Source organism: Pan troglodytes, chromosome 14, assembly GCF_028858775.2.
Source record: "Pan troglodytes isolate AG18354 chromosome 14, NHGRI_mPanTro3-v2.0_pri, whole genome shotgun sequence".
In the NCBI taxonomy this organism is placed as follows: domain Eukaryota; kingdom Metazoa; phylum Chordata; class Mammalia; order Primates; family Hominidae; genus Pan; species Pan troglodytes.
Genome location: NC_072412.2, coordinates 54901307 through 54913339, shown reverse-complemented (window position 1 = coordinate 54913339; position 12033 = coordinate 54901307). Strand labels below are relative to the sequence as shown.

At 42.3% G+C, this 12033-nt stretch overlaps 1 protein-coding gene across 28 annotated transcripts in view; it reads left to right on the top strand.

The window, feature by feature from the left end:
• Positions 1-11667, top strand: part of CAB39L (calcium binding protein 39 like) — a 137828-nt gene extending 126161 nt beyond the window's left edge. For 20 of the 28 annotated variants that reach the window (XM_001154198.5, XM_016925722.4, XM_001154367.6 and 17 more), the window contains one exon: positions 9337-11667. In XM_001154198.5, coding sequence (XP_001154198.1) covers positions 9337-9516 — 180 coding nt within the window. In that variant the 3' untranslated portion in view covers positions 9517-11667. The remainder of the gene's footprint in view (positions 1-9336) is intronic. The other 8 variants (XR_008538683.2, XR_008538681.2, XR_010150709.1 and 5 more) reach the window with 1 other exon arrangement.
• The last annotated feature ends 366 nt before the right edge of the window (positions 11668-12033 follow it).

The window sequence follows — 12033 nt, the reverse complement described above, 5'->3', positions numbered from 1 at the left end:
GAATTTGAATGAAATTAATGGATATGTGTGTAAGATGTAGATATTTTATTTTCCATGAAATGCATTCAGTTTTAAAATGGAGAGTGCAATATTTTCAGTCTTCTAAACTAAAAATATTTGAGTTGTGGTCATGATATTTGCCTTCCTCTCACCACGCCTGAGAACTCCACAAATCCCATCTCTCAGGCATGTTATGTAAACTGAGGGATACAGGCAATAAGGCGGCATTCTAAAAGGAGAAGTCCTGGGTAGTTTCATTTGTTTGGGGGTGGTTTGAAAATTACATTTTTTTAAAAACGGGGACAACAAAGACAACCAAAAAAATTTCTACCCTGGACATAATATTCAAAAGACTTGCTTCCATATACCTTGAATTAGAAGTGTGTTTCTTATCATCAGTGCGTTAATCTCAGGCCTTGACCAGTGTGCTGGCTGCCCCAAGGGAATCATGCACTATTGCATTAGCTGACTCCAGTCAGCAACTACTTTTAGAGGCGGCAGAGTTCAGAAGCCATAAAAAATAAAAACAAGAAAAAATTTAAAACCTGGGCACAAACTTAGCATTTTCCTTAGGTTTATGGTACAGTGAATGAATTCAGTGGAATTGAACCAGTGATGCCTGTCTGCAAATTCCAGTACATTTTACATTTATTTTGGTTTGCAACATCAGTTTGTCTATTATAGTTAATCTTTTTTTTTTTTTTTTTTTAGAAAGAAAGACTGTCATGAGTTATTTATGTGGTCACCACAAAATGCCAGGCAATTTTTAGCTAAAACTTCACAGCAACTCCCTTGTAAACAAATGGTAACCAGAGCAGCCACACATTTCTGATAGGTATTACATAAACATCAGGCAGTTTGTATAAACAGGCCTGGAGTCCCTTTTTTTTTTTTAAATATAAGTAACAATTTTAGTTTATTGTGGTAAAATTCACATAACATAAAATTCAGCATTAACCATTTTAAAGTGTACAATTCGGTAACAGTTAGTGTATTTACGATGTTGTACAACTGTCACCAATATCTAGTTCCAGAACATTTCATCATCCCAAAAGGAAACCCTGTACTCAGTAAGCAGTCATTCCCCATTGCCCCTCACCTCCATCCCCTGGCGATCATTAGTCTGCTTTCTGGCTCCATGGATCTGCCTATTCCAGATATTTTATATAAATAGAATCATACAGTGTGTGGCCTTTTGTGTGGTGTTTTGTTCATACACTGTTTTCAAGGCTCATCCATGTTGTAGCATGATCCATCAGCACGTCATTCTTTTTTTATTTTGTTTTAATTTTTTTGAGACAGGGTCTTGCTGTGTCACTAGGCTGGAGTACAGTGGCACGATCTCGGCTCACTGCAACCTCTATCTCCCAGGTTCAAGGGATTCTTCTGCGTCAGCCTCCCGAGTAGCTGGGATTACAGGCATCCGCCACCACACCCAGCCAATTTTTGTATTTTTAGTAGAGACAAGGTTTCACTATGTTGGCTAGGCTGGTCATGAACTCCTGACCTCAAGTGATCCACCTGCCTTGGCCTCTGGGATTACAGGTGTAAGCCACTGCACCCGGCCCAGTACTTCGTTCTTTTAAATGGCCAAATAATATTCCATTGCATGGGTATACCACAAATTTGTTTATCCATTCATCAGTTAATGGACATTTGGGTTGTTTGCACCTTTTGGCTATTGTAAATAGTGCTGCTATGAACACTACTACACAAGTTTTTGTTTGAACAATGTATTCCATTTTTAGGAAAGGAGTTGCTCGGTAATATGGTAATTCATTGTTGAACTTACTGAGGAACAGCCAATTTTCCACAGAGGCTGTGTCATTTTATATTCCCACCAGCAACAATTTCTTTTCTTTCTTTCTTTCTTTCTTTCTTTTTTTTTTTTTTTTTTTTTGACACAGTCTTGCTTTGTTACCCGGGCTGGAATGCAGTGGTGTGATCACAGCTCACTGCAGCCTCAACTTCTCGGGCTCAAGCAATCCTGCTGCGTCAGCCTCCTGAGCAGCTGGAACTACCATGTGCACCACAATGCCCAACTAATATTTTAATTTTTTGTGGAGACAGGGTCTTGCTGTGTTGCTCAGGCTGGTCTTGAACTTGAACTCCTGGGCTCAAGTGATCCTCCCACCTTAGCCTCCCCAAGTGTTGGGATTACAGGCATGAGCCATCATTCCTGGCCCAGGGTTTTAATTTATCTCCTTCCATCTTTGCAACACTTGTTACTGTCAGAGTTTTTTGTTTTTGTTTTTTTGTTTTGTTTTGTTTTTGCAGTCATCCTAGTGGGTGCGAAGTGGTATCTCATTGTGATTTTGACTTGCATTTCCATAATGACTAGTGATTTTGAGGATTTTAAAAATGTGCTTATTGGCCATTTGTATATCTTTTTTGGAGAAATGTCTGTTCAAGTTCTTTTCCCCTTTTTGCAATGGGTTTTCTGTTGTTGTTGTTAAGTTGTAAGAGTTCTTTATATATCCTGGATACAAGACACTGATCAGATATATGATTTGCAAATATTTTCTCCCATTCTGTGTGTTTTTTTCACTCTCTTGATAGTATCCTTTGATATACAAAAGTTTTCAATTTGGTTCAGTTTACCTGTTTTTTCTTTCATTGCTTGTATTTTTGGTGTCATATCTAAGAAACCATTGCCAAATCCAACATTATGAAAATTTACCCTGTATTTTCCTGTGAAAATTTTAGCTCTTATATTTAGGTCTTTGATTGATTTTACTTTTTATTTAGAGTAAGATAAGGGCTCAGCTTCGTCTTTTGCATGTGAATATCCAAATGTCCTATATTGAGTGTTTTTTGTTTGTTTGTTTGTTTTTTGAGACAGCATCTCACTCTGTTGCCCAGGTGGGAGTGCGGTGGCACCATCACAGCTCACCGCATCCTCAACCTCCCAGGCTCAATTGATCCTCCCACCTCAGCTTCCCGAGTAGCTGGGACTACAGGTGTGCACTACGGCACCTGGCTAATTTTTATATTTTTTGTAGAGAGGGGGTTTCGCCATGTTGCCCAGGCTGGTCTTGAATATCTGGGCTCAAGCGATTCGCCCACCTCGGCCTCCCAAAGTGCTGGGTTTAGAGGTGTGAGCCACTGCACCCAGCCTCCGTGTTGAGTGTTTTTATCATGAAAAGGTGTTGGATTTTATCAAACTCTTTTTCTGTATCAATTGAGAAGATCATGTGGTTTCCCTATATTCTGCTAATGCGGTACACTTGTGTTAGTTTTCTAGGCTGCCATAACAAAGTACCACAGACCGAATGGCTTAAAACAACAGAAAACACAGTTCTGGAGGCCAGAAGTCCAAAATCAAGGTGTTGGCAGCATTGACTTCTTTTGGAGACTCTCAGGGAGAATCTTCCTTGCTTCTCTCCCAGCTTCTGGTGGTTGCCAGAGGTCCTTGGTGCTCCTTGGCTTATAGAAGCATCTCTGTTTCCATCTTCACATGGCATTCTCCTCTATATCCCTAAGCGTCTCTGTGTCCAGAGTTCACCAGTCATTGGAGTAAAGCCACCCTAAGCCAGTATTGACCTCATCTTATCTTGAGTACATCTGTAAAGAAAGTCTGTGTTTCCAAATAAAATCACACTCACAGATACTGAGAATTAGGACTTGAACATATCTTTTTGGGGAACACAGTTTAACCCAGTATATGTGATGTGTTACATTGATTGATTTGCTTATGTTGAACCACCCTTGTATTTCTGGGGAATAAATCCCACTTGGTCATGGTATAGAATCCTTTTGATATAGTGCTGGACTTGGTTTTCTAGTATTTTGTTGAGGATTTTTTGCATTTTTATTCATAGAGAATACTGGTATGTAGTTTTTTTGTGTTGTTTTTCTCTGGCTTTGGTATTTGGGTAATACTGGCCTCATATCATAAGTTAGGAAGTGTTCCCATTTCTTACAGTTTTCAGAAGAATTTGAGAGAGATTTGTGTTAATTCTTCTTTAAATGTTAGGTAGAATTTACTAGTGAAGCCATCTGGTCCTGGTCTCTTTTTTGTTGGAAGTTACTGATTTGATCTCTTGTCAGAGGTCTGCAGATTCTCTGTTTCTTCTTGAGTCAGTTGGGTAGTCTGCATGTTTCTAGGAATTTGGCCATGTCATCATCTAGGTTATCTAATTTTTTAGTATATAATTGTTCATAGCATCTCTCATAATCCCCTTTTATTTCTATAAGGCCATTAGTAATGTTTAGCATTTGAGTCTTCTTTCTTTTCTTAGTCAATCTAGCTAAAGGTTTATCAATTTTATTAATTTTTTTCAAAGAACCAACTTTTGGGTTCATTGATTCTGTCATTTTCCTGTTCTCTGTTTTGTTTATCTCTGCTCTAAGTTTTATTATTTCCTTCCTTATGTTGCTTTGGTTTAGTTTGTTCTTCTCTTCCTAGTTCCTTAAGCTATAAAACTAGGTTACTAATCTGAGATCTTTCTTTTCTTTTCTTTTCTTTTTTTTGAGATGGAGACTTGCTCTGTTGCCCAGGCTGGAGTGCCATGGCACGATCTTGGCTCACTGCAACCTCCGCCTTCTGGGTTCAAGCCATTCTCCTGCCTCAGCCTCCTGAATAGCTGGGGCTTACAGGCGCACACCACCATGCCCGGCTAATTTTTGTATTTTTAGTAGACAGAGGGTTTCACCATGTTGGTCAGGCTGGTCTCAAACTCCTGACTTCATGATCCGCCCGCCTTGGCCTCCCACGCTGCTGGATTACAGACGTGAGCCACCGCACCCAGTCCAGATCTTTCTTTTTTAATGTAGGCATTTATAGCTATAAATTTCCCCCTGGGCACTGCTTTTGGTGCATCTTATGAGTTTTGATATATTTTGTTTTTGTTTTCATTTGTCTCAAAGTGTTTTCTAATTTTCTTTGTGATTTCTATTTCCCATTGGTTGTTTCAGAGGAGCCTAGGATACTTTATAACCCAGAAGGTCAAAGGTCAGTTCCTCCTTGTCACCCCATGGCTGTAGACCCACCAAGCAGAAGCTTAAGAAACCCTTTTCCTTCTCTGTTATGGGTCCCCTGGCCTGGCTGAGCGGTGGGCTCACTGTAAGTAAGCCATGTGGGCTGCCAAGAGACTGTCTCATCATGAGCCACTCATGACCACAGGGACGTGCAGTGTTCCCAGAGAGGGTTCTGTATTCCTTAGCGCTTGCTGTGTGAGTGAGTCCATGACCTTTGATGGAAAGAACAGAAACATGAAGAATTTATATATCATATTTATGAACAATTTCAGAACTAAATTGGCCAAATGAACTGAGTATCAGATTTGTGGGCTTTGATTTCTAGTTCTGAACCTCACCTGGTAAAATGTCACATTTCATCAGTTCTCAGAACAAGCATCCTGGGATTAATCTCAGCTTCAGCCCTTGCTAGTTCTGTGAGCCTGGCAAAAGCAATTTTGCAACAATGTATGTGTTCTACTCCATGCATTTGAATGGTGCGTGCTGTGTGCCATGTACCATTTGAATGCATGGAGTAGAATACATATACTGTTCTCATTAAGCCTCACAGTTACCTAATGGCACTCAGGTACTGTTATCATCCCCATTTTTCAGATGAAGAAACTGAGGTACAGAGAGGTAAACAAGTTTTGTGAAATCATAAAGCTAATAAGAGGTGGTGCTAGGATTTGGGCCCAGGCTGTGTGCTTCTGAATCTGCGCTGTTAACCATACTACTATGCGGTCAAGTTTATTAATATGACTCAGCCTGTTTCCTTATTAACAGATGAGGATAACAGCTCTTATACTTCAGGGCTGTTGTGAGGGTTAAGTGTTTGATGAGTGTGAAACACTTAGCCCCATGAATGAAGACAACCAGCTGGGAGGGCTATGAACTGGCTGCCCACGGTCGTGTGTACAGTTGACCAGAATTAGGGTGATGGGGCAGTGACGAGGCCTTGAATTCAGTTCAGGCACTTTGCCTCCAGCAAGCACGACTCCCCACGTACAGTGACAACAGAAGGCTTTCAGGAGACTTACTTGTGCTGAAGCTGCTGATGTTCTCCAGCACATTCTCCCCACCCAGACAGGCAGAGGTCCTTTTATTTCTAGATAACAAAACTTTGCTGGTGGACACACTGCTAACATGTAGGAGAGGTGGAATTTGAACCCAGGTTCCAGAGCCGGCGCTGCCTTAGCTCCCACGTTCCCTTACTCATTCTTACTGTTGCTCCCACGTCCTGTCCCGCCCACCTCAGAGCCTGCAGTGGGACAATTCAGTATTCCTGGAATGCTGCTTTTCTTACCACCACGTGTAAACATTCTCTGCCTGACTCATGGACTAGCTCTCATGCCGCCCACACCATGAGCCTTCCTGTTCCAAACCCGGAAATGTAATGTCATCGCCACCTCCTGGGATGGGAGCCTCTGCAGTCTTGTATTCCCCACATTGGTACTCAACATCCTAGGGTAGTTTTCTCCTTCCCCACACTTGCTAGGGTGGAGGAACCTTAAAGGCTTCGCCATGAAACCCCCACTGCTCCATAACTAAGCCCTTTCGTAGTGTGTTCCCTGTAGAGTTGGGCACTGCACAGCTATGGGACAGGGATGGATGGGCAGAGGGGGTGCCAGGCAGAGGCAGGAGGCTAGACCATCACACCAGAGAGCTCTGTAGGGCTCAGAGACACTTTGATTTGCATTCTGGTCATTTGGTCATGTATGTAGCAGTAACTAAGGAGTGTGTCTTTTACAAAATAGTGCACCAGTCAGTATCAGATCGTGGTTTCCACCAGGAGTTCACATAAGAATCTCTGTGGAACTTCATAGAAATACAGAATGCTAGACATTCATCACAGACCTGCTGAGTTGACGTATCTGGGAGGTAGGACCTGGGCAGTTGTAATTTTTTTTTTTTTTTTTTTTGAGACGGAGTCTCACTCTGTCGCCCAGGCTGGAGTGCAGTGGCGCGATCTCAGCTCACTGCAAGCTCTGCCTCCTGGGTTCACGCCATTCTCCTGCCACAGCCTCCCGAGTAGCTGGGACTACAGGCGCCCGCCACCACGCCCGGCTAATTTTTTGTATTTTTAGTAGAGATGGGATTTCACCGTGTTAGCTAGGATGGTCTCGATCTCCTGACCTCATGATCCGCCCACCTCGGCCTCCCAAAGTACTAGTATTACAGGCATGAGCCACCGCGCCTGGCCCGGCAGTTGTAATTTTTAAAGCTTCACATATGTAACAAACAGTGACATTGGTGACCTCCAGGGAGGGAAGGTGAGAGGAGGACTATTCACGTTTGTCCTTTTTGAATTTTGAACTAGGTGATGATATTATGTGTTCAAAAAATAAATTATGTTTAAAAATCATAAGCTCACTCATACTATATGTTGTTTATGTTTAAATATCTATGTAATAGGAGGATAAGGATTAAAATGTGCCCAGAGATGGTGGCACACTGCTGGAGGTGGGAGGGGAAAGGTGGAAGGTGAGGGTTTGGTTCCATTTGTAATGTTTTATTTGTTTAAAAAGAGACTCTTGAGGCACAATGGTAAAATCTATTCAATTTGTGAGGTAAGTATACTGGATTTGTTATGTTATTTTCTGTTTGAAAGATTTTATAGTTAAGAACAAATATTTAAAAGTAAAACAAAGTCAAATATGAAATATTCATAGATAGCTCCCACGTGCTCCTAGCTAGTGACTTAGGAGAGTGATAGGAAAGGTGAAGTGCAGGCCTGTGGCGCTTAACAGCAGGGAGTCGTTCTGAGAAACATGCTCACTAGGCGATGTCCTTTGTGTGGGAACATCACAGAGTGCATTTACACAGACCTAGGTGGTGGAGCCTGCCACACACCTAGGCTATATAGTGTGGGCTGTTGCACCTAGAGCACAAACCTGTGCAGCATGTTACCATACTGAATACTGCAGGCAATTATAACCCAATGGTATTTGGGTATCTAAACATAGAAAAGATAACAGTAACAATATGGCATAAAAGAGAAAAAATGGTACACCTGTATAGGGAACTTACCATAAATGGAGCTTACAGGACTGGCAGTTGCTCTGGGGGAGTCAGGGATTGAATGGTGAGTGAATGCGAAGGCCTAGGACATTACCGTACACTACTGTAGACTTCATAAACACTGCTTAGACTACACTAAATTGATATAAAAATTTTTTTTCATGCTTTAATAATAAGTTAACCTTAGGGCCAGGCATGGTGGCTCATGCCTGTAATCCCACAGCTTTAGGAGGCCAAGGTGGAAGGATTGTTTGAGACCAGGAATTCGAGACCAGCCTTGGCAGTCATAGTCAGACCTGTCTCTACGAAAAACTTTTTAAATTAGCCAGGTGCAGTGGCATGCACTTGTAGTCCTAGCTACTGGGGAAGCTGAGGTGGGAGGATCGCTTGAGCCCAGGAGTTCCAGTCCGCAGTGAGCTATGATGGTGCCACTGCACGTCAGCCTGGGTAACAGAGTGAGACCCTGTCTCAAAAATAAATAAATAAATACATAAAAATAACCTTAGCTTACTGTAACTTTTTACTTTTATAAAAAGTTTATTTTTTAATTTTTTAAAAACTTTTTTACTCTTTTGCAATAACACAGCTTAAAACAAACACATTATACAGCTGTACAAAAACATTTTCTTTCTTTATATCCTTATTCTATAAGCTTTTTCTATGCTTAAAGTTTTTTATTTTTTACTTTTTAAACTTCTTTGTTAAAAACTAAGACATAAACACTCACATTAGCCTCGGCCTACACAGGGTCAGGATCATCAGTATCACTGCTTCCACCTCCACATCTTGTCCCCCTGGAAAGTCTGCAGGGGCCATAACACCCATGGAGCTGTCACCTCCTACGATAACAGTGCCTTCTTCTGGATACCTCCTGAGGGACCTGCCTGAGGCTGTTTTACAGTTAACTTTTTGTTTACTAAGTAGAAGGCATATACTCTAAAATAATGATTAGACGTATAGTATAGTAAATACGTAAACCAGTACCATCGTCGTTGATTATCAAGTATTATGCACTGTGCATAATTGTATGGGCTTGAATTTTATGCAACTGGCCGGGCAGTAGGTTTGTTTACACCAGCATCACCACAGACACATGAGTAAATGCACTGACCTACGATATCACAAGGCAATGGGAATTTTTCAGCTCCATTATGGTGCTATGGGATTACAGTCGTATACATGGTCTGTTGTTGACTGAAACGTCGTTATGTGATGTGTGACTGTATTGATCACCCTCACTGAGAATTAGAGTCAGGGGCTTCTATGCATTAATAATATCAGTCACGCATGAAACGCGAGTAGCGTGGGTGAGGTCCCTGGCTTGCACTCCTAAGTATTTGTTTCTTTTTGTTTCAGGTGTTTGTGGCCAGTCCTCACAAAACACAGCCTATTGTGGAGATCCTGTTAAAAAATCAGCCCAAACTCATTGAGTTTCTGAGCAGCTTCCAAAAAGAAAGGACGGATGATGAGCAGTTCGCTGACGAGAAGAACTACTTGATTAAACAGATCCGAGACTTGAAGAAAACGGCCCCTTGAAGAGCTCCCCGGCCCCTGTCACAGTCAGTCGTCTCATTTGTCCAATTTGTACAGTGTGTCATTTCAGAAAGTCATCATTCTTGGGAAGACTTTGGAGGTGCCTATTTTTTCTGTTGTAATTGTTCTGGGTAGATGGAGTATAAACATTTGAATGGAAAAAAATTAACCTAGAATAATATATTCATTTTAGTCAAGTCTGTGATTATTTATGTGAAATCAGAACCATTGTATCAGATGTTGATAAAAGCAATTTTAACTTGCAGATGTGAGCCCCTGGGCACCATGAGCCGCTAAATGGGAGCTCAACTGACAGGCATCACCAAGTCTTCAAGGAGGACTGAGTTCTCAGGGGAGAACTGGGAATGGGGCCAGGGTGCAAAAATGCTTTGCCCATCTGTAGGTAGACACACAGATCGCTCAGGGCACTGAGAGATCCCAGAAGGTAACGTTAATGTTTTCAGTCATTGTGTGTCCTTTGTTGCTGCCAATGTCTTTGGACTGTAATCAGTGCATCCACACCTCCCAGGATCCAGTGCTCCCTCTCAGCTCAGTCTCCCCTCTCTCCCTGTCCTGCATTCCATCCCAGCTCCTCAGCATGGCCTCAGTGGGCGCGCCCATGCCTCCCGCAGTCCAGGTGAGTAGGGGAGCAACTGAGCAGGAAGAGGATGGGTCAAGAAGGGTCACGGGGAATAGGGGACCCACAGGGTGTAACCTGCTTGCTAGAGAACTGTGAACATGTGGCTCTGGATAGAGTCACTGCTGTTCCATATTAACTTCCAGAGGGTGAGTGAGGGACAGAATATTTCCTTCATAATGGTCATGGGTGAATGCTTTCTGCTGTGTCTTTAAGAGTAGGAATCAGCATAGTGGGATGCCCAGCAGGCACAAACCATGGGTCCAGGGAGTCTCAGTGGGGAACTTCTATCAGTATCAATAACCATTGGAAGGAGAAATGATTCATGTGTGAAAAAATTCTCAGATCCATCAATAAATTTTTTCAGAGCCATTGTATCAGATGTTGATAAAAGCAATGTTTTTTTCTAATAAGCTGTCATTCTATAATTGCCCATCACAGTCTTTAGTGAACACATAGAATTTTGGTCCTGAATAGTCTCTTGTGACTAGGATGATTGAGGTGTTAATTCCTCTTCCTTATAAAAAGGCTTGGAATCAAAAATATTTTAAAAGGCCGTGGTTTCGTTTCAGACATCAAGCATCTAAAACGGGATTTTAAAGCGATATTTTACAAGAATGAAAGGCACAATTGTTGATCTGTATTTTTTACACTTCAGTTTCTAAATCATGAATCGTTGCCTTCCACAGGAACCCTCCCTTATACATTACTTGAGTGTCATGTAGTTTTTCTTCAGCCAGGTATTTCTCTGCCTAGAGAGGGGAAGAGAAATGTGTTCTCCAGGACTGATCCCCTTTGTAGATTTTGTACCTGAAGAGTTAACCTGGCAGGGCACCACCCTTGGCTAGGTCCAGTTGTGTGTTTCTTTCTTGCCTGGCATGGACCCCGAGGCAGGTGATGTGGGGCCTGGCGCACCTCCCCGCTTTGGCAGCTGTGGCCTCCCTGGCCAGTGCCCTTGCAGGAGGCCGGCCGGCAGCCTGATGACCCGCACTCTTTAGTCACTGACGTCAGATTACTTTTATAACATTCCCTGACAGTTCAGAGTCCCTTCGAATTGCACTTTTCTGGTTTCGCTTATTTAATTAAAAGAGATGAGTGTAAGTATAAAAAATGAAGGTGAAATAACCATTGGAATTGTATTTGGTTACTTAATACTGTTCCACAACATCTTGGGACGTCTGTTTTCCTTTGGAGAGTGAGGCCTTGTTATTATTCTTTTCTGATAAAGAAAACATTTTATTTCCTTTGGGCTTGCATTAGCTCTTTCCTAGCAACCCATTATCCCAGCTCAGTACCTTTCAAACAGAAAACTAGAGTCTGGGGCTTTGTTGTGATCTGAATTTGTAAGTTATTAATGTGAAAGGGGGAGCAGGAAGCTCCCCCTTTGCACAAAGGGGGATTTGTTTGCACAAAGTTCACTGTAAATACTGTGAGAATTGAATTCTGAAAAGGTCATATTTAGTGATTTCAAAAGCACACATTTAAATGAAGACTGACTAAATAAAAGGTACCACACACTTCTTGGTTGGTTTCATTCCATTGCATGTTGTGTGGCTGTGTTTGTTCTTGCCACCGTTCCAGGCAGGGAAAGCCTTATGCTGCCCCAGGGCCCCAGCACACCTTCCTGTATGCCCCACCAACCAGTGACCCTGCACCCGTCCCATCGTCCAAGCGACACTAACCACCATTTACTAGGCAGCGCCTACTGAACACTAAATCTACACATCCCACTGTTGATGCCTCCCCATACCCGGGAGTCTTTCCCATTTTATAATTGAGGACACCGAGGTTCTGAGTGGTTGAAAGATCCTGGACCTAGTGTGGGATACCCTAGATACAAGCCCACAGTGGCCCGAGGCCAAATTCCTGTTCTCTCTCTTGCC